The 23,715-nt window shown below is 59.6% G+C and overlaps 2 protein-coding genes across 2 annotated transcripts in view; one reads left to right on the top strand and one right to left on the bottom strand.

The window, feature by feature from the left end:
- MED15 (mediator complex subunit 15) overlaps nucleotides 1–13,174 on the top strand; it is a 67,357-nt gene extending 54,183 nt beyond the window's left edge. The window contains exons 9-17 of the mRNA XM_051973318.1: nucleotides 4,006–4,142; nucleotides 4,253–4,380; nucleotides 5,085–5,219; nucleotides 5,396–5,459; nucleotides 6,232–6,298; nucleotides 10,395–10,555; nucleotides 10,678–10,844; nucleotides 11,548–11,646; nucleotides 12,256–13,174. Coding sequence (XP_051829278.1) covers nucleotides 4,006–4,142; nucleotides 4,253–4,380; nucleotides 5,085–5,219; nucleotides 5,396–5,459; nucleotides 6,232–6,298; nucleotides 10,395–10,555; nucleotides 10,678–10,844; nucleotides 11,548–11,646; nucleotides 12,256–12,392 — 1,095 coding nt within the window. The 3' untranslated portion in view covers nucleotides 12,393–13,174. The remainder of the gene's footprint in view (nucleotides 1–4,005; nucleotides 4,143–4,252; nucleotides 4,381–5,084; nucleotides 5,220–5,395; nucleotides 5,460–6,231; nucleotides 6,299–10,394; nucleotides 10,556–10,677; nucleotides 10,845–11,547; nucleotides 11,647–12,255) is intronic.
- An 892-nt stretch (nucleotides 13,175–14,066) lies between these two features.
- LOC127545807 (coiled-coil domain-containing protein 74A-like) lies at nucleotides 14,067–23,517 on the bottom strand. Its single transcript, XM_051973319.1, has 11 exons — nucleotides 23,009–23,517; nucleotides 22,515–22,559; nucleotides 20,941–21,111; nucleotides 20,145–20,201; nucleotides 19,432–19,540; nucleotides 15,498–15,687; nucleotides 15,345–15,418; nucleotides 15,191–15,253; nucleotides 14,788–14,949; nucleotides 14,620–14,676; nucleotides 14,067–14,373 (listed from the first exon to the last, which is right to left on the bottom strand). Exons 1-11 carry the CDS (start codon nucleotides 23,295–23,297, stop codon nucleotides 14,235–14,237), a joined length of 1,356 nt encoding a protein of 451 aa, XP_051829279.1. The 5' UTR covers nucleotides 23,298–23,517; the 3' UTR covers nucleotides 14,067–14,234.
- Nucleotides 23,518–23,715: the final 198 nt, after the last annotated feature.

Genomic DNA, 23,715 nt, shown 5'->3' with positions numbered 1-23,715 from the left:
TTCACTCAGCATCAGTTCATGTTAAGTCTCTCCAGGCCTTTCTGAAATCCTCCTGCTGGTCCTTTCTTACAGAACAATAATATTCCATAATATTCCTATACCACAATTTATTCAGCCATTCTCCTACTCGTGGGCATCCACTCAGTTTCCAGTTTCTGGCTGCTACAAAGAGGGCTGCCACGGACATTCTTGCACATCCAGGTCCCTTTCCCTTCTTCAGTATCTCTTTGGGGTAGAAGCCCAGTAGGAACACTGCTGGATCAAAGGGGATGCACAGTTGGATAACTTTTGGGGCATAGTTCAGATGGCTCTCCAGAATGCTTGGATCCGTTCATCTCAAGCCATATTTTAAAGCAGCCATCAGAATGCGTGGTAGGGCTAAGAAATTGAAAAAGAGAGCGATGGGACAGGGGAAGAATCAGCAAAAATTGAACCAGTAAACCAGGATTTGGTAAAAGTCACACCACAAATTACCTAAAGTCAAGTCCCTTCTAATAAGGGACTTTGGGACTATGGGAGAGTAATCTGCGAGGAATGAAACCCACATCCAATGCCCCATGTCCTAATAAAGTCCCACTGTCTGGGACCTGGATCTTAAGAGATTTTACCTGCCAAAAGTCAGAAGGGAAGCCGGTACTTTTCCCAGCTTTGCATGGAGGTTAGCTCTTAAAAGGAAGGAGAGAAGCCATTTCCAAAGATAAAAATCACTTTGATGACGTGAACCTGAAAAGCTTTTCGGTCACAATCATATCTGGAATCATCTGGAACATGGTTCTCTTTTTTTTTTTTTTAATTTTTATTTTTTATTTAATGATTACTTTATATTGACAACATTATTCCTTGCACTCGTTTCTTTTCCGATTCTTTTTCCCCTCCCTCCCTCCACCCCCTCCCCTAGATGGCAAGCAGTCCTTTATATGTTAGATATGTTGCAGTATATCCTAGATACAATATATGTTTGCAGAACCGAACAGTTCTCTTGTTGCACAGGGAGAATTGGATTCAGAAGGTAGAAATAACCCGGGAAGAAAAACTAAAATGCAGATAGTTCACATTCGTTTCCCAGTGTTCTTTCTTTGGGTGTAGCTGCTTCTGTCCATCATTTATCCATTGAAACTTAGTTAGGTCTCTTTGTCATAGAAATCCACTTCCATCAGAATACATCCTCATACAATATCGTTGTTGAAGTGTATAATGATCTCCTGGTTCTGCTCATTTCACTCAGCATCAGTTCATGTAAGTCTCGCCAGTCCTCTCTGTATTCATCCTGCTGCTCATTCCTTACAGAACAATAATATTCCATAACATTCATATACCACAATTTACCCAGCCATTCTCCAATCGATGGGCATCCATTCACTTTCCAGTTTCTAGCCACTACAAACAGGGCTGCTACAAACATTTTGGCACATACAGGTCCCTTTCCCTTCTTTAGTATTTCTTTGGGATATAAGCCCAATAGAAACACTGCTGGATCAAAGGGGATGCACAGTTTGCTAACTTTTTGGGCATAATTCCAGATTGCTCTCCAGAATGGTTGGATTCGTTCACAGTTCCACCAACAATGCATCAGTGTCCCAGTTTTCCCGCATCCCCTCCAACATTCATCATTATTTTTTCCTGTCATCTTAGCCAATCTGACAGGTGTGTAGTGGTATCTCAGAGTTGTCTTAATTTGCATTTCTCTGATCAATAATGATTTGGAACACTCTTTCATATGAGTGGTAATAGTTTCAATTTCATCCTCTGAAAATTGTCTGTTCATATCCTTTGACCATTTATCAATTGGAGAATGGCTTGATTTCTTATAAATTTGAGTCAGTTCTCTATATATTTTGGAAATGAGGCCTTTATCAGAACCTTTAACTGTGAAGATGTTTTCCCAGTTTGTTGCTTCCCTTCTAATCTTGTTTGCATTAGTTTTGTTTGTACAAAGGCTTTTCAATTTGATATAATCAAAATTTTCTATTTTGTGATCAGTAATGATCTCTAGTTCATCTTTGGTCATAAATTTCTTTCTCCTCCACAAGTCTGAGAGATAAACTATCCTATGTTCCTCTGATTTATTTATAATCTCGTGGAACGTGGTTCTCTTAAAGTGTTAGGCGGCGTGCTTGTTGAATTGGATTTCCTTTGGCTGGGGTGGGCGGCAGGTCGGCCTTGTTCTAGTTGGCCATCGAGAGCAGAATTGGGCCCCGAGGAAGAGCGGGAGGGCTTAGAGAGGTCTTTGGGTCAGGCGTGCATCGGACCGAATCCTGGGCTTCCAGGAGAACCTCGGAGAGACTGAAACCTGGAGCCCGTAGAGCCCAGAGCTGGATGTTCAGACTCCGAGCCTGCTCTTCCTGTGAAAGGCACGCCGGGCCTTCCGTAGCCTCCACCGGATCCTTTAATCGGGTGGACGGGGGGATCTGGGTAGCACGGCTTATTGAAGAGAGCCCAGACTTGGGGTTAGAATCCAGGGGGCAGATCCCCAGAGTGGGGCAAGTCGTCCTCCTCTGGGCTCGTTTCTGTCATTCGGGAAGGCAGGGGTCCCCCTGTGGTGCGGCCGGGATGGGGTCTCCTGGGGGTGAGGCTTGGGCTTTGCTGGGCTCGGGGCCGGCTCTCGAAGTCCCCGGGGAGCTTGTCCTGGGGGACAGAGGTTTCCAGCCACAAAAATAAGGAACATAAAACGGTTCTGTTATGGCCGAGGCACCTGCTCGCTTTGTGGCCGGCCTTAGGCAGCGGATGGGCAAGGGCCTCGCGGACGGTCCCGATCGGGTCCCGCGTTCGCGGCCCAGACGGGCCGGGGGAAATAGCGACTGGTGCGGTGCTGGTTCTTTTTCAGGTCTCTGCTGTTGAAAACGATAACCTTGGGCAAAAGCGGTCGATCAGAGCCCTTGAGGTTTACAAAGCGGCAAAGGAGTCACCTTGCGCTTGTTGCCTGTGGGCTCCCCCGGAGAGGGCCAGACGGGACTGCACAGGGCAGGGAGTTGCTGCGCCTCTGGGGGTCATGGTCCTCTGCACCGGGACCTGGGGGGCAGGGGCTGGAAGCCTTCCGAGGCATCCTCGGGCCGGCTAAGATAGAGACGGGCCTTTGCCGGGCGCCTTCCAGAAGACGGAGGAGCTGGCGAGTGACCTCCGTGGCGCCGGACTTTGCCAGTGTAGGGTGCCCCACAGCCCGCTGGCTCCCTGCGAGGGAACGTGCTTTAAAAAGCCCCTGTCCTGCCGTCCCAGCGCCTAGGAATTGCTGAAGATGTCCTGTAGGGAGAGGGCCAGGGTCCCTCTCTCCGTGGCTGCCTCCTCCCTCCCCGGCCCCGCCCGGGTCCTCTGCCAGGAGGTCCGACGGAGACTCCCGGGCTGGTGGAGGAGGGCGCGTGTCTGTGACGTGCCATCGGCCGGGGCCGGGGGAGCCACGGGAGGAGGGCCCCCTGCGGGGAAGGTGGCAGGGTCTGCCCTGCTCCCATTCCCTGGCAGTTGTGATGAGAGGAGAGGCCGTGAGGGGGAGGCAGCCTCTTCAGGGAGGCCATTGAGTAAGTCTCGAGTAAGTTCTTGGGACATACAGAGCAGGACCCGGGAGGGAAGGCCTGAGGTCAGTCCTCGTCACCCAGCGGCGGGGCCCTACTCATTTCTCAGCCTCAGTTTCCTCACCTGCAAACAGGGACGATAATAGTGCTCCCCGTAGCCCTGGGTCCTTGTGAGATTAGAGATGTGGGCGAAGCCTTGGCAGACCTACGTGGGCACCACACAGGCTGGCACGGGTTAAGTGCATCCCAGGGGTGCCAGCTGAGGACCCTAGTGAAATGACTGGCGGGAGAGCTGAGGTGCCAGGCGAGGTGGATGGGGAACAGTGGCGCCCTATGGGGCGGGGCCCGGGGAGGGACTGGTGACCTCTGACAAGGTGAGCAGTGGGGTGCCCCCCCCCCAGAGGCCTGGAGATCACTGACTCCCAGCGGCAGCGGCGCGTGGGAGCCACAGACAGGCCAGGGGAGGCGGCAGGCCGGCCCACCCGCTCTCCTTTCCTTTCAGGTCAATCAGGGCAGCATGACCATGATGTCCTCCCCGTCCCCCGTCCAGCAAGCCCAGACCCCCCAGGCCATGCCGCCGCCCCCACAGCCGTCTCCCCAGCCCGGCCAGCCTTCCTCTCAGCCCAACTCAAATGTCAGGTAGGCTCCCCCCGTTGGGCTCCCCGGCCTATTCGGCTCCCCCGGCCGGTCCCGGCCGCCCGCCCGGCCTCCCCTCACTGGAGGCGCAACGTCCCCTTGTCTTTGTGCAGCTCGGGCCCGGCTCCGTCTCCCAGCAGCTTCCTGCCCAGCCCCTCTCCACAGCCATCGCAGAGCCCGGCCTCCGCCCGGACTCCACAGACCTTCAGTGTCCCATCCCCTGGGCCGCTCAACACCCCCGGTGAGTCCTCCCAGGCTGGGAAGCGAAAAAGGCCGCTCTCGGAGTCCCTCTCCGTTGGGCGGGCCGCACTGTCAGCTGCAACTGGAACGTGTGGGTTCTCCTGTTCGGTTTTGGGGATCATGGGGGCGGGGCCTCGAGTCATCGGCCTCTGAGCTTATTCCAGCCAGGAATCGGGAGCCCAGAGATGGGCAGGGGGCCCTGACTGGTGGTTCCCGTGCTGTGTGCCCTGGGAAGAGGATCACGCTGGGGGTCCCAGAGTCTCTGTTGGCTGCCCCCCCCCGGCCTAGGGCCCCCAGACCTCGTCCCAGAGCACGAGGGGGTGAGCTGCTGTCCAGAGCTCCCGTACCGAGCCTCCCCGGCCCCCCCTGGCCCCTCCCCGCGCCATCCTGCCTTGGGCTCCATTTCTCACAAAGACCGTCTGCTGAGCCCAGGGTTTCCCGGGCAGATATTAAGCCCCTGCGGTGTGCAGCGACGCGGTCCCCAAATGGGGTGACTAACGACTCGTGGCCGGGCCTCGTAAGGAGCGCCCGCTCTCCCGGCGAGGAACAAGATGCCCTCGCAGATAAACAGGATGTTCTTCCTCCTCAGACCAGTGCCCCGGAGGAATGCCGAGGGCCCGGGGCTGGGGGAGGCGAGGGGGAGAGGGGACCGCTGGGAAGCTACAGAAGGAACGTCCCTTCTCCTCTACCATCCCCCCCACGCAGTGAACCCCAGCTCGGTGCTGAGCCCAGCCAGTTCCAGCCAGGCCGAGGAGCAGCAATACCTGGAAAAGCTGAAGCAGCTGTCCAAGTACATCGAGCCCCTGCGGCGCATGATCAACAAGATCGACAAGAACGAAGGTGCCCCGGCCTGTCCTACCTGCGGCGGGGGAGGGGAGGGGCCCGGAGGCTCCCGGGGGGCCGTCGCCCCTGCTCGGGGAGGCCCGTCTCGGCCCGTCCGCCCGCGGCCTCCGGCCTCCGGGCGGGTCACGGGTCGTCGGGCCGCGGGCGGGCTCACGGCTTCTGCTCTTTTTCAGAACGGAAGAAGGATCTCAGTAAGATGAAGAGCCTGTTAGACATTCTCACGGACCCGTCCAAGCGGTGAGTGGTGTCCCCGGGCCTCCCCTCCCCCCCGGGCCTGCAGGAAGCATTCAGGGCGCCGGGCCTGGCCCCTTCTGCCCGACTGAGCATGCGGCGACTCCTGGCTGAGGGTTTGATAGGGTTTTTTTCAGCCCAGACCGAGTCAGTGTTTGAGGGGTGAGCGCCCATGGGTCGGGGGGTCTTAACCTTCACGTGTCCTGGACCCTTGTGAGGTTTTCCACACTTAAGATAAAATCGGGGATTCCAAAGGAAGCCAAATATAATGAATTCCAGTTATCAAGGTCTTTGTGGAAGACGACCCATAACGGCCCCTCGAGCACCCAGAGCTCTCGGCACCCCGTCAGAAGTGTCCAGTCTGGGGAAGTCCCCACTCCAGGATCAGGAGGCGGAGGCTTCGGGCTGGAGCCTCTCTTTGCCCCAGCAGACGGAGACCCGCTGCCGTGCGTCTGCTCCCGGCGGCTCCTGCTCGCCTTGTGGCAGATGTACAGGAACCCACAGATAGCTGTGCTAGCCCCCTCCCTCACCGGGCGCTGGATTCATGCTTGGTGCACACACGGCTCGCTCACTTCCTCCCCCCGGGGCCCGTCGTTCTCTCCTCGGGGGCCGGCCGGCCTCGAGGTCGGGTGGGATGCAGGCGGGGATGTCTCCATCCATCGTCCTCGGCGGGACGGCGTGCAGCGAGGGGGCTCCGGGATCTGGGGGCTCCGTCCGGTGTTCCTCGCTCCGTTCACGTACCGGGGCTCTGACTCATGGCGGGCTTCTCTCGTCCCAGGTGTCCCCTGAAAACACTCCAGAAATGTGAGATTGCTCTGGAGAAGCTAAAGAATGACATGGCTGTGGTGAGTGGGGCCGGTGGTCTTGAGGGAGGTGGGGGGACCGGGCTTTTCAGGCAGCAGGAATCGTAGTGTCATCTAGGGCCGTACCGTACCGCCCTTGTGTCTGTTAATGAAAGGGTTTGTTTCTTTCTCTGTCTCCACCAAACCTGGGAAAAAGAAAAGCAAAACCCGTGTAACAAACGAGCGTAATCATACACTTTTTTTTTTTTTTTGCTTTTTGCTGAGGCATTTGGGGTTAAGTGACTTACCCGGGAAGTGTTAAGTGTCCGATACCAGATTTGAACTCGGGTCCTCCTGACTTCAGGGCTGGTGCTCCCTCCACTGCACCACCCAGCTGCCCCATACACATTATAAAAGGTGAAAATGGGATGCTCCAATTTGTATGCGGACACTTGTTCTCTCCCTGGATGTGGATGGCACTCTCCATCTCTGGTCTCTGGGAATTGTCTTGGATAATCCATTGTTGAGAAGAGCTTCATCTGCGCTCTTACGTGCTCACCACGTAATCTTGCTGGTCCTGCGTTCCGTGTTCTGCTTCTGCTCACTTCGCTCAGGATCAGTTCATGTCTTTCCTGAAATCCACATTTCCTCATGAATCATGTTGAGAAAGAAAAATCAGAACAAAAGGGAAAACCCACGAGAGAGAAGAAAAAAAGTGAACGTTACGTGTTAACGTTCAATCCGCAGAGTTCATTTCTTGTAGAACGATAATATTCCATGACGTTCATATGCTACAACTTATTCGGCCATTCTCCAGCGGATGCAGCCACTCAGTTTCCAGTTCTTGCCGCTGCAAAAAGGGCCGCCACAAACATTTGTTCACACGTGGGTCCTTTTTCCTCTTTTGTTATCTTCTGTGTTTGTCCCAGCTGCTATTTGTTTTTGTGCACCCTGTGCACCCTGAGGTGCAGTTTGTCTTGTTTCTGGGGAAGCTTGGGATTTTCTGACTCAACTGCCATATTTCCAGAATCTTCCTCCCTTGCTCTTGGGTTGATTCCCGTGCTTTTTGCTGTTTGAATAGAATGGCTGTTCTATTTTGTCAAAAGCTGCCCTTTGTCTACTGAGATAATTATGTGATTTTTGTTGTTTTTATTACTATGTGGTCAGTCGTGCTGATATTGAGGTTGTGACCTCTATTGCGGTTTTCTTGGCAAAGATACGGAGTGGTGTGTCATTTCCCTCTCCGATGCATTTTACCTATGAGAAAACTAAGGCAAACGGGGTTAAAGGACTTGCCCAGGATCACACATCTCCGCGTCTCAGGCCAGATTTGTTTGAGCCCAGTCTTTGTGACTTAAGGCTCTATCCCTGTGCCACCTGGCTGTCCCTAAGGATCATGACAGCTTTCCTAATATTGAACCAACCCTTAAATGTGATATGAACTGCAGCCTAGTCCTAGATTCTGTAATCTTTGTGATCTCTGATCAAGCCAGAACTTGAAACAGGGCACTAGGTCACTGTAATCGATAGAAACAATGCTTATGGACTTGGTTCACACTTTTGGGAGAGTTCACACATTAGAGTTCACGCCTCTCATACCTTAGAGTTCACGCCTTTAAGAGATCATTTATAAGGAGCTCCCACAAGCCAACTAGAGACTCGGGGAGATTCACAAGTCAGGATTCAGTGGAGGAGATTCACAAGTCCCAGCTCCCACAAGCCCACTCTGTCAGAGGAGGAGTCGGATCCATTCGATAGTCCACCTTTGTGCTGGCTGGAGGCGGACGCTGGAAGAGGCAAAGGACTAGCGGCCAGAGCTCTCGGAACCAAGGAGAGAGATGGGCCTCTAAGAAAGCCAACCGGGCTATTCTGAAGGAGACAATCAAGGATCTGGATTTTAACTCCTGGCTGCATTTGAGGTGATTATTATATAGAAGCTGAAACTAAGGCTGCCTCCAGAAGCTCCCCAAGAAACCTGCTCCTAGAGAACGATTATAATTGAGAGAAGAGAACATTGCAATTTCTCGCAGGAAACATCTTTACAGTTTTACCCCAGTATTCATTAGGAAGAGCGGTCTGAAGTTTCCTGCTTTTTCTTTCTGTGGTTTAGGTACCAAAGTCCCATCAGTGTCATGGAAGGAATCTGCAAGGACTTCTTTACCTCATTTTTCAAACAGTTCCCACAATCGGGGGGAGGAATTCTTTTTTTTCAGTGTTTGGTAGAATTCACTCGTAAATACATTGAGCCTGGAATTTTTTCCTTAGGAAGCTCATTTGTTTCAATGGCTTGTTCGGTTTCTTTTTCTAAGATGGAGCCTTTAGGGGCAGCACCAGCCCTGGAGTAAGGAGGACAAAGAGTCGGATGAACAACATCGGCACGATCGGCCATGTTAATAATAGACAACAAAAATCACCTAATTATTTAATCGACAGAGAGGAGGAACAGCCATTCCTATTCCAAATCCAGTCTTGGGCACTAACTAAGGGCACATCCCTTAATCCCAGTTCCCAGAGAGAGAGAGATTTAAGTAGGCTGTTTCTTTTGATTTTAATCAGGTTTTATTTTTATAAACATACCTTCGTTTCGTTTAGATTGTCTCTTTCTTGGTATACTAATTAGACAAGATAATTAATAATTAGATTAATAATCTAAATTATTTAATTTAGATAATTAAATATCTAATTATTAGATAATTAATTGTCTAATTAATTAGACAAAAATTATTATTTAATAAAATTAAACAAATTAAATTTATTAAGCATAAATCTTAATAATTGCTTTAGATTTCATCTTCCTTGGTGGTACATTTATCCTTTTCATTTTTGAGACTAGTAATTTTGTTTTCTTTTTTAATTAGGCAGTTGTTTGTCTATTTTATTATGGGTTTTCCCCATAAAATCAGCTCCTTCTTTTATTTATTATGGGACAACTAGGTGGCTCAATGGATAAAGCACTAGATCTGGACTCAGGAGGACCCGAGTTCAAATGTGATCTCAGACAAATCACTGTGTGACTACGGACAAGTCACTTCATCCTGTTTGCCTCGGTTTCCTCATTCATAAAATGAGCTGGAGAAGGAAATGGCAAACCACTTGAGTATCTTTGCCAGAAAAACAACATTTTATTAGTTCAGTGATTTTTTTTTTTTTAACTTTCCATTTTATTCATCTCTCCTTTGATTTTCAGGATTTCCATTTTGATGTTTAATTGGGGGTTTTTAATTTGTTCTTTTTCTAATTCTCTTAATGGCACGAGTAGTTCATTGATCTGCTCTTTCTCTCTTTTATTGATCAAAGCATTTAGAGACATAAATTTGTTGAACTTTTTATGTTTCTCCTCACTCTTATGTTTGAGTTTCAAAGTTTTCCCACAGTTCTTGTCATTTCTTCAGGAGTGCTCGGAAGTTCTGCTTATTTTTCCCTGTCGGGTTAGACTTGGTTTTGCTGCATCGGTGGTTCTCGGCTTCCCCCCAAGTCCGGAGTATCCCGTTCCACATTCTCTGTTGTTTTATGCTGGCGACTGCTAGGTCCTGTGGGAGCCTGATCGCGGCTCCTCTTTCCTTCCAGCGGGGTGCAGTATTTTTCTTTGGACCAGAGTCCAAAATGACTGGATTCTGACCGTGACGGTCATAAGAGTTTCCTTTGGAGATTTTTTCAGGAAGTGGCCGGTGGATTTGTCTCTGGTTTGCCCTCTGGAGCTGGGCCTTTTTGTCGAGTCTTTGGACTCTGTTGTGGCGTTTCTTGTTGCCTCGGGATCTATGGGTTTGTTTGGCCCGTTTCTGATTGGGGGGTTGTGTATCTTGTGTCCAGCTGTGGATTCCCCTTCTGCTTCTTCCGTGCTTCGCTTCATCCTTTGTGCCCGGGAAGGGCTGGTGGGGGACACGGCCGGGTGATGTGAGATGAGGAGCGGGGGAAGATGGCTCTGGGAAAATGCTTTCTTTATAGTGGAATATCGGGAAAGACCGGAGAAGTGGGGGGAGAGGCGGCTGTGCCGAATCCGGACAGTCCGGCGGGACTGCCTGAAAATTGCCTCGATGCAGCGAGAGCCCGGGAGAGATGATGTCGCAGACAATCATCGTGTCCCAGTGGGCAGAGCTTGGGGAGTTTTCTCCAGCTTCGTGTCAGGAAGGGCCATGAGCGTTCTCTGTCCTCTCCCCAGCCCACCCCTCCTCCGCCTCCCGTGCCACCCACCAAGCAGCAGTACCTGTGCCAGCCCCTCCTGGACGCCGTTCTTGCCAACATCCGCTCCCCGGTCTTCAACCATTCCCTGTACCGCACGTTTGTGCCGGCCATGGAGGCCATCCACGGCCCTCCCATCACGTAGGTACCGGGGAGGCCGAGGGTGCGCGTCTCAGTCCCGGACGTTGGGCCGGGGCCGGGGGGGAGCGGTGGGGAGCGGGGGGGCTTCTCCTGGCCAGTAATGGGAACGGACTCCCCCCCAGAGCTCCGGTCATCTCCCCTCGGAAGCGGAAATACGAGGACGACGAAAAGCAGACGATCCCAAACGTGTTACAAGGAGAAGTGGCCCGGCTGAACCCCAAGTTCTTGGTGAATCTGAACCCCTCTCACTGCAGTAACAATGGCACTGTGCATCTCATCTGTAAGCTGGGTGAGTCCTCCCCAGGCCCTGGTTGTGTGCTCCCTGAGGAGGAAGGAGGGGAGGGAGAAGAAGGCCCGGCCCCGCCGCATCGGGCTGAAATCGCAGCGGGCCGCGCGTCCCCGTGGGAGGGTCCCTGTCTCCAAATGTCCTCTTCCCTGCCTGGAAATATTTTCCATTTATTTATGGGGTTCAGCCAGGCCCCCATATTTCTGGGGCACCTGGTGCAGAGGAGCACAGGGGGCGGGTGGGAGGATTCGTTTTGGGCGGTAACGTGCGGGGACTGCGCGGGATGATGGTTGGTCCGGCGCTTCCGAGGGCCCCAGCTCGGCCTCCGGTCGGACGTGCTGCCCCAAGACTCCATTTTGGAAGCTTTGAATCCAGGCAGCAGCTTCCTCAGGGGCGGGACACGGGGCGGGCCCCAGAGTTCCCTCCAGACGCCTCCCTCCTTTTCCCACCTCTCGGAACAAACTTTAGTTTTAATGGAAGAAAAGGGAGAACGTTGTGTAAATCCAGTCAGCGCCCCCCTCCCCCCCAGTCTGCTTTGTTGTGGATCTTGCCCCATCACGATGAGACAAAGGGGAGGCTCTCCTGAGAGCTCTGGTTTCTTGGGGGGGGGGGGGGGTGGGAGGAGGGGGGCGGCGAACTCCCCCCACCCTGGGGGGCCCCAGCCCGAGCCAGCTGGAGTCCAGCCGGCGCCTTCTGTTGCGTGCAGATGACAAGAACCTCCCCAGCGTCCCCCCGTTGGAGCTCAGCGTCCCTGCAGACTACCCGGCCCAGAGCCCCCTATGGATAGACAAGCACTGGCAATACGGTAAGTCCGTGCCCAGCAGCGAGGGGGGCCGGGGTCCCGGGGGGGCGTCCCCGGCACCTTCCAGTGCCCTCTGAGCCCAGCCGGGCGTAACGTCCCGCGGACTCTGCAGTTCAGCGGGGGCACAGACGGGCGGGAAAGGGAAGGGCTGGAGAGGAGGCTCATGATGTTAAAACCATTTTGGGGGGGGGGGTGTCACCACAGCCGGCCGGAGCCCCTCATCCCAGGTTCCCCTTCTCCTCCTGCGACCTCCAGGGGGGTCAGGACGTGGTGCCCGGGGTCCGGGGGCAGGGGCTTCTAGGCCAACCCCCTCCTCTAGCAGAGCTGGAGAGTATGGGGGGGGGAGGGGGGCTCCAGAGAGGAGCGCACTTGGCCAGGCCTGGGTCTCGGGCTTGAGGGGGGCAGGAGGGGAGAGCCGGGGCGTCCCCTGCGCATGGAGAGAGAGTGCGGGGCCCGGGCGGCCGGGGAGGGGCCCAGCCGGGGAGAGTCACGAGAGGCGTCAACAGCCTTCTGGGCCTGGGGGCGCCCGGGAAAGCCCCGAGGCTGGGACAGTCGCGGTCCCTGCTCCCCCGTCCCCCTCCCCGCAGCCCTTCCCCTGCGCTTCCCCCGCAGAGGCCAACCCGTTCCTCCAGTCCGTGCACCAGTACATGACCTCCAAGCTGCTTCAGCTCCCCGACAAGCACTCGGTGACCGCGCTCCTCAACACGTGGGCGCAGAGCATCCGGCAGGCCTGCCTCTCGGCCGCGTAGGCCCCCCGGGCCCCCAGGCAAGCGGCCCCTCGGCCCGGGGAGCCCCGCGGTGCCCGTGGCCGGCTGGGCCTGCTCCTGGAGCACCCCCTCCCCTCCCCCCTCCCCCTTTGTACCTCCACCCGTTCTTTGGGCTGCGTCCTTGTCTGTGAACAACTGTTTGGGGGGGGCTACGCCGGGCACCTCGGGGCCCTCCCCACCTTGTCCCCTTAGTCCTCAGCCTGGGTGCCCCCTCCGTCCCCCTCTGGGATGGGCCCCACACCCCTGTTTGTTAGGAAAGGGGGAGCTCTTCTGCCCGCTGACCGCGGCCCCCGTGGAGGGAGCTTGTCACATAGGAAGCGCTTGGGGTTTGTTCTTTTCCGAGTTCGGTCCGTGCCGGGAACGTGGAGGTGCTCCAAAGCCGGCCTCCTCATTGGCCCCCTGCCCCCCCTCCCCCAGCCCCAGGGCTCGGTCATCCTGGCCCGGCACTAACACGACGCCTCTTCCCCCCGGGAGGCCACCGTGGAGTCCGGCTCCTCTTCATTCGTTCCTGGGCTCAGACAAGCTGAGGGGTTCTGTCAGGGACTCCCGGGGGAGGGGAGAGAAGGGAGCCCGGCTTCTCCCCAGCTCTTGGGCCCTTGGGGTCCCGGGCGCCGCTTCCTCCTTCCATGGCCTCCCTGGCGGCTGAGCGGGGTACGGGGTTCAGGGCACGGCGACTTAGAGGGGAGGGGCAGCGTTTTGTACACACACTAATAAATACATTATTTGTTGTTCTTTGATTATAATAAATTTATTCCTGTGTTTGACTCAAAGTGATTCTTACTTGCCCCCGCCCCTTGACCCTTGTGCCCCCTGACCGGCAGCCAGCGATCCCTATAGCCCAGAAATGGGCTACAACCCTCTGGGTTTGGCTCGGCTGCGCCTCCTCCCGAGGGCCCACCCTCCCCCTCCATCCTGAGCTCTCACCCCAGGGCAGTGGGGATAACCGGGCCCCCAGGGGGCAGAGTGCGGCCTGAGGTCAGAAGACTCAGCAAGTTCAGATTGGGCCTCAGACACCAACAAGTGCACGACCTTGGACAGATCACGTTCCCCGTCCGCCTCGGTCTCAAGTGCAAGATGACCCGGAGAAAAGGCAAAGCTCCGGGACCCCCAAATGGGGTCACGAGGCGACCCTCAACCCGGCGCCCCACGTAGAGAGCCAGTGCATCGTGTCAGACCATCTCAGGAGAACGTTTGCGGGGTCGGGAAGATCGAGGTCAAGGTGGGAGAAGGCCGAGGAGGAGCTTAGGGACGTCTCCGGATCCCCCGGGGCCGCGACGGGTGGAAGTGCCAGGGCCGGCCCCTCGGGGGCTCCTCGGTGCCCCCTTCTGCGTCCCAGAAGTCAAGGGGAAAGGTCGGGGAGAGCCAGGCCCGGCCCTCTCCTCACGCCCTGCTCCGGCTGAGCCACGGCGCGCCCCCGACCTCACGGGCCCGCACCCGACTGGAGTCGTTTGGAGCAGCCGCGCGTGTCTGGTTTGATACGGACCAGATTGGAGGGTAACCCGAGGCCCTCCTCACTCCTGTGTGAAAGGAAGTGGGGGCGGACCCGGCCCCCAACAGTCACCGGGGGTCCCTTCAGACCACGGGGAGCCCCTGGCCCGGAGGACGCCCGAGCTTTCGAGCGACTCGCGGAGTGACTCGGATGCGACGCGAGCAACGTAGATAAATGAGATTTAATTCAACAAGCTCTCGCTGGTAGGGAAATAGGAATCTCGTAATTCATCTCTGTTAACGTATGTTCTGGGGAGAACGGCGGCAGTCGGACCCGGGCCAGGGAGGAAGCTCGCCCCCGGCCGGCCGCGGCGCCCTCGCCGCTCCCCAGGCCGGCTACAGGACCGTGCGGTGCAGGCGGCGGCTCTGGATGGCCTGCATTTTCTTCTGTCTTTCGGCAAAGCTATTTCTCAAGGTTTGCTTCAGGGCCGGCAAGACTGCTCTCTCTGCCCCGGGTATCGGAGCGAGGATCAAGCTGGGCGAGGAGGGGAGGAGACGTTGGACGGCCGGACCCGGGGACGGCCTCCACGGCCCTCCCGGGGCCTCCGTCACTCGGGGGCCGCGCACGGGGGCTCTGTGAGAACCGGAGTTCTGCTGGCGTCGCCGGGGGATCGGACCCAGGAGGGGGGATCGGACCCGGGAGGGGGGATCGGACCCGGCCCTCGTGAGGGGGCGGAGGTCTGCCGGCCGCAGCGGCCCGGGACGGGGAGCCCGCACTCACCATTTTTTCGCCGCGCTCTTATCGGCCACTTTGGGAAACTGCATGCCTGCCTGATGCCTGGGTGGAGAAAACGTTTGCCCTAAGAGAGATCTGGGGCAAACGGGAGAGAGCGGCCGGCGAGTGCGCGGTGCTGGGCCCGCTGGGCCAGGGCCGAGCCCGGGGGCCCACCTGTCCTTCCTGCCTCCTCGGCCACAACAGCCTGGAGAAGCCAGAGCCAGGATCCCCTTGGATGCCGGCGGCCCGCCGGCTCGTCTCACCAGGGGAAGAGCCGTGGGTTTCATCGAGAGAATTTCTTTCCCGGGAAGAGCTCGGTTTCCCCTTCTGTGTACCCTGCACCCACACATTGTGTATGTCTACTGGTGGCTCTTTGCGGCCTTCTATCCTGGAGGCTGCATCCCCAGGAGAGTGGTCCTATCCTTGTGACCTCTGGAGGGGAGCTCTCCCCCCCAGAGGGAGGCAGAAGCGGGGATGCATCCGCGGATGCGGCCCGGCTTCCCCCTCCTGCGCCTCACGGCCGTTACCGGGAACCCACAGGCCCGGCTGGGCCGGCCTGCCTCTCCACCCCCTGTACCTGGCACAGGACCCTGCAGAGAACACACACTGGTGACTACTATTTTTTTCTCCCAATGCCCTCCTTTTGAGAAAAGACAAAAAGAGAAGCAGATTACGCGGCGTTCCCCGGGCCCGGGCCCGCGCGGCCCGCCCTCCCGCCCCGGCTCACTCACTTGGAACGGTTGACCAGGAAGCCGTCGGCTGCCTGTCGCGGGCCGGCTTCCAGGGCCGATTTCAGGTGCTGCAGCTGGAGGGGGAGAGAGGGGCCGCTGAGGGCGGGCCGCGCGGGGCCGGGCCGGCGCCCCGGGGCGGGGGAGGGGGCTCACCTCTTGCGCCTGCAGGTGGTTGGCGTTCCACAGCTGGCGGATGACCAGCTCGCACTGCTGCAGGGTGGAGAGCTTCCGCAGGTGCGGGGGCAGCTTCAGCGACGACGTGATCCCCAGGACGTGCTTGAACTGGGGCTGGCAGGACACCATGGGCGTCACCGTGGCGGCCGAGGCTTCCATGGCTTCGGCCCTAGAACGAGCGAGACCCGGGTCGGCGCCCGCGGGCAGCTCCCCTCCCAGACGGGCCGGGCCCCTCCCCCCCAGGGGGCCGGCCCCCGGACGCCCCCAGTGTTTACAGATCGGGGAGGACGCCAAGGTCGCGTCCTCTCTCTCCCAAAGGCCGCGGGCGCCCGGGGCCTGGGCCTCTTACAGCCTGGCTCCTAAACTCATCAACACAGTCCCAGCCACGGGCTGCGGGGCGTCTCCTCCTCCCCCTCCGGCCCAAACATCCCCGCTCCTCGGGGCTCGGGCCGCCGGCTCCGGCCCTTTCTCTCGGCCTCTCCCAGCATCTCCTCAGCTCCCTTGGACTCCGTGCCCCTTTCTGGGCTGGCGCCTCTCAGAACCGCCAGGTTTCCTGCCCCAGTTTCTGCCACACTCCAACTTCCAGATTTCCAAACCTGGACGTCCAGGAGACGCGCAGACGTCTCGCCCCCTCCAGATCCGAGCGCGTCGCCCTCTCCCCAGAATCACCCCGGCTCACTCCTCCCCCCTCATTGCCCGGGGCCGGGGCCGGGGCCTCTCCGCTTGCCCTCTGCAGCCGCCCCCCTCCTCCCCGTGCCTCCATCACCTCACCCTGGAGCACCGCAGTGATTGGCAGGTCCGCCCGCCTCCCCCTCCGTCTGTCCTCCCCTCGGCCGCCCAAGGGATTTCCCTAAAGTAAAAGCCCGACCCCGTCCCTCCCCTGCTCCCCGGCCTGCTGCGGTTCTGCCAGTACCAATCTTGTTCCCAACGTGTCCCCCCATCCCCCACCGGCTTCTCTCTGCGCCAGTGACCCCGGCCCCCCGCTGTCCGTGCACAAGCCCCTCCGGCCCGGCCCAATGAGCCCGACGGCGGCCCTCCCGGCCGGCCGCAGCGCGCCTCACGCATTTGCTCCCATGGGACCATCTCGTGGGGCTTCTCTTTTCCCAGCCTGCCCCTGGCCATCGCAGTGTGGTGCTTAGTGCAGGGGTCAAACGTTCATCGATCCACTGATCGGAAGGAGGGAAAGGAAGGTAGTCGGGGAGGCAGAAAAAGGTGGAACTGAGACTAAAACCAAGATGAGACAAGTGGCAGGAAACTGAGGAAGCGCGGGCTGGAGGGGGCGGCGATCATGTGGCGTCCCTATGCTATGGACCAGCCCCGAGTGTGAGCGGCTCCCGCACCCGGCTCCCGCCTGCTTCTCCCTGAAGGGATGGGAGCTGGGGAGCAAGTGCCCCGATCCCACCCACAAGGGGCTTCCCTGCAGCGGGGAGGAACTCCAGAGGCGCAGAAGGGAAGGACGGCCCAGGGGCGAGAACCCGCTAGGACGCAGCTGGTCCGGAGGAAGGCGGGGGATGCTGAGGCAGAAGCAGCTGCTCATGGTCCAGGAGTACAGCGGCTCTGGGGCTGCTGGGAAAGATGGCCCCCGAGGGGGCGGGTGGGGGGCAGCAGGCGAGTCAAGGCCTCGTGCTTTTCCCAGACTTCTCCAACAGAGACCCCCACATGGGCGCAGATCCTTGTGCTCCAGGGGATTTCCTCCCAACTGTCCACGGGAAGCGGGGGAGGCACCAGAGCGAGCTGTCCGAGGACAGACTGAAGGGTCCGGATCACGCTGATGAAGGGTGGGGTGGGGGCACCACACTGAAAGGGGGGGCTCCCCCCAGAGATGGAACCCGCCTCGGTCCAACCACCAAGGACCGCGCCGCAGAGGGAAGCCGGTGGGAGACACCGAAGAACGCAAGGAGGAAGCCGGTAGTAAAACGTCTGCGGTACAGAGAAGCCCGACTGAAGGCCGGCACCTGGGCCGGCCTCGTGCTAAGGGCGGGCTCTGTAAATGCAAACAGAGGACCCGGGCCCGGAGCGCTCCGGCCGGCCTGACCCCTCGACGTGAGGACCTGGCTGGCCCCCTTCCCTGCGTCCTCAAGAGCTAGAACCAGGGCAGAGCCAAGATGGCGGAGAGCAGACATGGCTTCCTGGGACCCTCCCCTCAAGCCAACAGCGCACGAAGCCTCTGGACTGGTTTTGGGGTCACAGAACCCACGAATGTCTGGAGCACCACCTCTCCAGGGCAAGCACTTCAGAAGAGCGTCGGAACGGGGCTGGTTCGGTGGGGCAGGGGGAGGCGGGGAGTCCGGAGCCCAGGCGGTGGCGCAGGGAGCCGGGGGCCCTTCTGTGAGGCTCCGAGGCTCCCCTGCCCTGCTTTAGCAGGTCTGCTGGAAAACTACCCAAAAGCCCAACCAGAAGGCAAATTGTGAGCCACAGAGCCCGGAACAACTCGGGGCCGGCCCGGTTCCCCGATCGGTCAGAAAGCGGCCCGGGACAAACGAAAGCGGCCGTCGCCCCTTTGCCTCAAAGGCAGCTCTCAACCCATGCAAGACAGAACTAAAGATGGCTGTGACCTGGACCTGACGCTCCTCAGTGACAAACTGGAAGGGGAAGCGGGAATGACGGGAGCGCAGGAGGGGCGGGTCAGAGCTCAGAAGGAGCAGGCGCAGGGTCTCGGGGACAAAAACCTCCGCAGGGACGTCTGCCGAAGAAGAAACTTGGGGCAGTCGGGAACTCCGGCAGTCCCGGCGGAGGGAGGACGGCCGCGTCCGAAGAGCCGATGCGCACGGGGCCCTCGTCGGCCGCCTCCGATCTCCATCTGCCCCCGAACGCCAGGGAAGCGGAGACGGCCGCAAGGCCGGTTCTCTCCAGAGGATCGAGGGCCGGAAGGAGCCGAGGCGACCGGCAAAACGCGGGGCAAAAGTGAGGCTCCTGGCCTCCGTTGGCTTCTTTTTGCCGAGTCACTGGAGGGAGCCACAAGCCCGGGCCGCCGTGTCCCGACTGCTTTGGCGACTGCCAAGAGGAGGATCCTTGAGCCCTAAACGGCAAAGCGCTTCCCCACGGGGAGAGAGCCCCGGAGAGCAGCCGGCCACGCCGGTGAACTCGGCGAGCAGACGCACCCCGAGCTGCCGGCGAGAACCACCGTGGTCAGACGTCACTCACGGCCACACGCGAAGGCTCATGGGAGAGAGGGAGGAAGGAGGCGGGAGGGCCGGGCGCCCACCACGAGCCTGTGCCCCCGGCTGATGTCACAGTCCTGGAGAGGAGGGAACCCCGGGCTCCCGGAGCTGCCTCGATCCTTTGGGGGGCCAGGGAGGGCGTGAGTCTCACGGAGAAGAGAACGATCAGCCACAACCGGCCGGAAGGTCCAGTGTCGGAGTCCCCGGCGCGGCGGCTGACGAGGACAGGGCCAGGACGTCCTCATCCAGACCGGGAGGAGCAGCCGAGTCCCTGGAGGGGGCAGGAGCCGGAAGGATCCCCAGGCGGGGACCCCTAAGCGGGAAGTCTCCCATCCGGGTTCCGAAAGACCAGCCAGAGAAGGGGGAGGACGGGTGGCCGGGCGCGCGGTTCTGGCCTCGGCCCTGACCAGAGCTCTCGGCGAAGGGACCCTGGGCTGCGGAGGCTCCGTGAGTGAGGAAGGCCTGGGCCCTCGCCCTCCGAGGAGGAGACCCCTGGGGAGGCGGCCACGGGCTGAAGGAGGCCGGGCTTCAGGACACCTCCCAGGAGGCTCGGACGGGCGGAATGGGTCTAAGCCACGGCCAAGCTTCCCTTTCACGATGAAATCCTGGGGGGGTGGAGACGGCGCCTCCGCTCCCCCTCGCAGGCTCTCACAAAGAGCCCGAGTTCAGAGGGAGACTGCGAACGAGGCCAGTGTGGCCCGTGCCCAGCCTCGCTTCCCCTCCCCCTCCACGTGGGCAGAGCCAGCGCCTACCCGGCGGGCTCCTTCTCCATCCTGATGCCGGGGTCCTGCTCCTCTCCTCTGGACTCCCCCACCTCTTGCTTCTTCGGGCAGCAAAACGCATGCTTGGCTCTGGAGCAACCTGCAACCGGACAAGGAGGCGGAGGTCAGAGGAGCCCCCGGCCTCTTCTCACAGGCGTGGCTGCCAGGAGCGGGGCGGCTCTGACCGACACCCACCCAGTGCTGCTGTTCTTAGCCCCCCAGACCAGACGACGGCTTGCTGGTTGTGACCAAAGCCTAGAACCGGAGAGTCTGGGTCCGCCCTTCCGGGTCATCCGGTCCCACCCCTCCCAGGGCTGCCCTAGACAGAGTGTGGGCACGCCAGCTTCTGGGTGACAGTGGGCTCAAGGGAGCGGTCAGCCAGACTTCGAATGCTGACCCTGGCCAAGAGGGGACTGGACTTCACCTCTATGCCCCTTCTAGCCCGTCTGCTGGGCCGCGTCCGGCCCTGCCGTGGGCTCGTGGCCCTCCCCTGGGAAGGGCTCCCTCTCTATCTCTGGGGGCTTTTCCATGGGGCTCGTGGCCCTCCCCTACTCTGTCTCCAGGGGACCTCTGAGGGCCGCGTCCGGCCCTGCCGGGGGCTCCTGGCCCTTCCCCAGGCCCGCAGGACTGCGGGTGGGTCACGGCTGCGCCACTCCAGCCACTCTGTGGTCTCGCTAGCAAACCCTCGGCTTCCTCCGACTCACCTGGCGGCACCGTGCCCGAGTTGGACTTGGGAAAATGGGAATTGGAAGAAGTCACACCTAGGAGAAAACATCAGGAGTTAGTGCCCAGGGCGAGGCAGGCTACGGCAGCCGGGCCTACAAGCAGCAAGACCCGAGTTCAGTTAACTGTGGGACCCAGGCAAGTGACTTCGCCCTTCGGCTTTGCTCGCCTCAGTTTCCTCAAATGTAAAATGGGGATGGTAACGGCCCTCGCCGGTTGCCGTGAGGACTTCTCTGTAGGACGAGTGCCTGGCCGTTCATTCCCCGCTTCCCCGCTCCCAGGGAGACCCAAGAGGCCCCTGGGCTGGGAATGAGAATGGCCGAGATGTCCCGAGCTCTGCTGCTAATTTGCAGTGGGGTCCTGCCCAAAGCACTGCACTCTGGGCCTTCTTGGTAAAATGGAGGAGCTTAGAGGGGGACTACAGGATATTTTCTATTCCTGGGGGGCTCTGACGGCGGCCTCCCCTGAAAGCCCTTCCAGGACCCGCCCAGCTCAACCCTCTGACCCAGTGTGAACGTGTGGAGGCCAGGTGGGCCGGAGTTCAAGTACAGCCTCAGACGTTACCGATTCTGTAAGCCGTCTGACCCCTGCCTCAGTTTCCTCATCTGTAAAATGAAGCTAACAACAGCCCCATCTCCCATAATTGCCGTGAGGCTCAAAGGAGACGACACGTGGAAGAACACTTCCGAGGCTCGCTAAGGACGGCGACCAGCGTGTCGCTTCTGAGGGCCTCGGAGCCCCCCTCCCCCCATAAAGTCGTCCTCACACCGGTGAGACCTGCAGAGGGCGAAGGGCCTTCAGACGGTCTGTGCCCGAGCAGGAGTCGCCTCCAGAGCTTCGGGGACCAAAGGCATCCTGCCCAGCGCGCCCCATTCAGCTCCGATACGGCTCGGGTGCAAGGAGTCTGGTTTTCTGCAACTTCCCGCGGAAAAAGCTCCCACTTTGTTTCTGACAAACATGGAGCATCTACCGTGAGTCAAGGCCCAGTGCATGCTGGGTATGGAGATGGTAAAGAGGAAGACAAAACAGTCTTTGTCTTCAGTGATGGGGAAGTGTTAGAATAGTTCAGAAAAAACAGGTAATAGAGAGGGGAGAGGAAGAGGAGGAGAAAGAGAAAGATGGGGAGAAGGGAAGAGAAAGTAGTGGGGCAGAAGGGAGGAGAAGAGGAGATGGGGGAGAAGGGAGGAGAGGAGAAAAAGAGACGGGGAGAGGAGAAAAAGAGATGGGGAGAGGAGAAAGAGAAGGGGGAGAAGGGATGAGGGGAAGAGAAAGAGATGGGGAGGATGGAGAAGGAATGGGGGAAGAGGAGAAAGGAAGGAGAGAGAGGAGAACGAAAGGGGAGAAGGGAAGAGAAAGATATGGGGGAGAAGGGAGGAGAGGAGAAAAAGACGGGAGAGGAGAAAAAGAAGGGAAGGAGGAATGAGGGGAAGAGAAAGATGGAGGAATGGAGAAAAATGGGGAGAAGGGGAAAAAGGAGGGAGAGAGGAGAAAGAAAGGGGAGAAGGGAAGAGAAAGATGGGGGAAGGGAGGAGAAAGATGGGGAGAAGGGAAGAGAAAGAGATGGGGAGAAGTTAGGAGAAGAAAGATGGGGGAGGAGAAAGAAAAATGGGGAGAGAGAAAGAAAGGGAAGAAAGGAGAGGAGGAGAAAGATAGGGAGAAGAGAAAGAGATGAGGGAAAAGGAAGGAGAAAGGGGGGGAAAAGAGGAAAAAGAAAAATGGAGAAGGGAGAAGAGGAAAAAGAAAGAAATGGAGAAGAGGAAGGGAGGAGAAAGATGGGGGAGGAGAGGATGAGAAAGAGATGGGGGAGATGAGGGGGACAGACAGGAAGAAAGGAAAAATGGAGAGAAGGGGAAGGAGAAGGAGGAGATGGGAAGAATGAGAAACACTGAAGGGGACAAGAAAGGGGAGGAGGGGGATCAAAGCGGCTTCAGCCCCCAAGTGAGTCCAGACCCTGGACGTTCCCCAGACGCTCCCCAGACGCACCCCCTGCCCCAAGATCAGACGTTCGAAGCCCCCAAGTGGGCGCTCTCCCTCACCTGCCCCCGCCCTTTTTCTGCGTGTTATTTAACAGCCCCTGGAGTCCTGAGTTCGAATCCTGCTGCCTCTCGGCAGGGGCGGGCGCAGGCAGCTGGCGGGCAGGGACAAGCCAGGGAGCCCCAGGCTCAGGGGCACTCGGCCGCCCAGCCCCTCGCGCCCCGCCAGCGCCTCTCCCCCTCCGGAACCCAAGTTTCTCCCTGGCCGCCCGGGACCGGGCTGGGGCCTTGGGCCTCCCCCCGACCCAGCTGGGCTGAGGAGCAGGGGGGTGCTCCCGGCCCCCCCTCCCTGGATCCAGGCCACTAAGCGCCCCCTACCTTTCCGCTGCAGCTTCTGATTCATTATGAGTTTATAGTGAAGATCTGAAATCAAGCAGAGGGGGATCTTCTGTCCCTCTTGTCGCCCCCCCCCCCAGAGTCTAACACCCCGGCTCGGCGACGCCTTCCAAGGGCTGGGCGAGAGGGCGGGCCCAGGGAGAGCAGCGCCTCGGGAGGCGCCCCGTGTTCCCCCCAGGCGGGCCCTGGGCCCTCTACTCTGGCCTCCCAGCGGTTCCCCCCCCACCTTCCGCTCCCCCCTCCCCCCTTAGTTGCCATACGGGGCTGGGGGCGGCGCTCTAATTGTCTGGGGGGGGAGGGGTCTGCCACCTGAGCCCCGGGCGCGCTGAGCCGCATTTTGGGGGGGGGGGGATGACGGGAGGCGGCCCCCGCCCTCCAGAAGCTCGCAGCCCACCGGGGCGGGGCCGTGCGGCGCACGCGCAGCTGGCTCCGGGGACCTGGCTCCCCCTCCCGGCTGGGCGCCCCGTCGGGCTCACCGCGGTTGTCCCGGCGCAGCCGGTCCACCTCGGCGTGCAGGCTCAGCAGAGTGTCGGCGTGCTGCTGCTGCACGAACTGCAGGCTCTTCTCCAGGTCCAGCACGCGCTTCTGCAGCTCGGGCGCTCCCGGGACCGCGGGCGGCAGCACCACCACGGGCGCGGGGCCCACCTCCAGGAGCCCCGCGGGTGGCTCGGGGCTGGGCGGCAGCGGCGCCGCCGCCCCCCGCTGCCGGCCCAGGCCGCCCGGGGCCTGGAGGCTCGGCCCGCCCGCCGGCCCCGGGCAGCTCATGGCGCCGTCCTGCCCCGGGCCCTCATATGGAGGCCGCCCGCGGGGCTCTCCCCCGGCCCAGCCGCCCGCCCCGCTCCGCACCGCCGCGACCGCGACCGCGACCGCCCCGGGCCGCTGCGCGCACCTCCCCGCCTCCCGGAGCCCGACCCCGGACCGGCTTCTCGGCCGCCGCCGCTGCCGCTGCCGCCGCCGCCGCAGCCTCCCTCTCAGGGTCCCGCCGCGTTACCTTGGTCACGGTGCGCCGAGCGGGCGCTCTGCCCCGGGCCGGAGCCGCGCCGCCATTGGCCGGACCGCCTAGAACGCGCGGAGGCCGGGCTCCGATTGGTCGGCCTTCGGCGGCGTGCCGGGGGCGGAGGGGGCGAGCCGAGCTCCCATTGGCTGAATTTCCGAGGGCGTGAGAATTGGTTAGGGACTAGGA

This window comes from Antechinus flavipes, chromosome 1 (genome assembly GCF_016432865.1).
Source record: "Antechinus flavipes isolate AdamAnt ecotype Samford, QLD, Australia chromosome 1, AdamAnt_v2, whole genome shotgun sequence".
Classification (NCBI taxonomy): domain Eukaryota; kingdom Metazoa; phylum Chordata; class Mammalia; order Dasyuromorphia; family Dasyuridae; genus Antechinus; species Antechinus flavipes.
The sequence above is the reverse complement of the archived record's forward strand: the minus strand, read 5'-3'. Positions and strand labels throughout refer to the sequence as shown.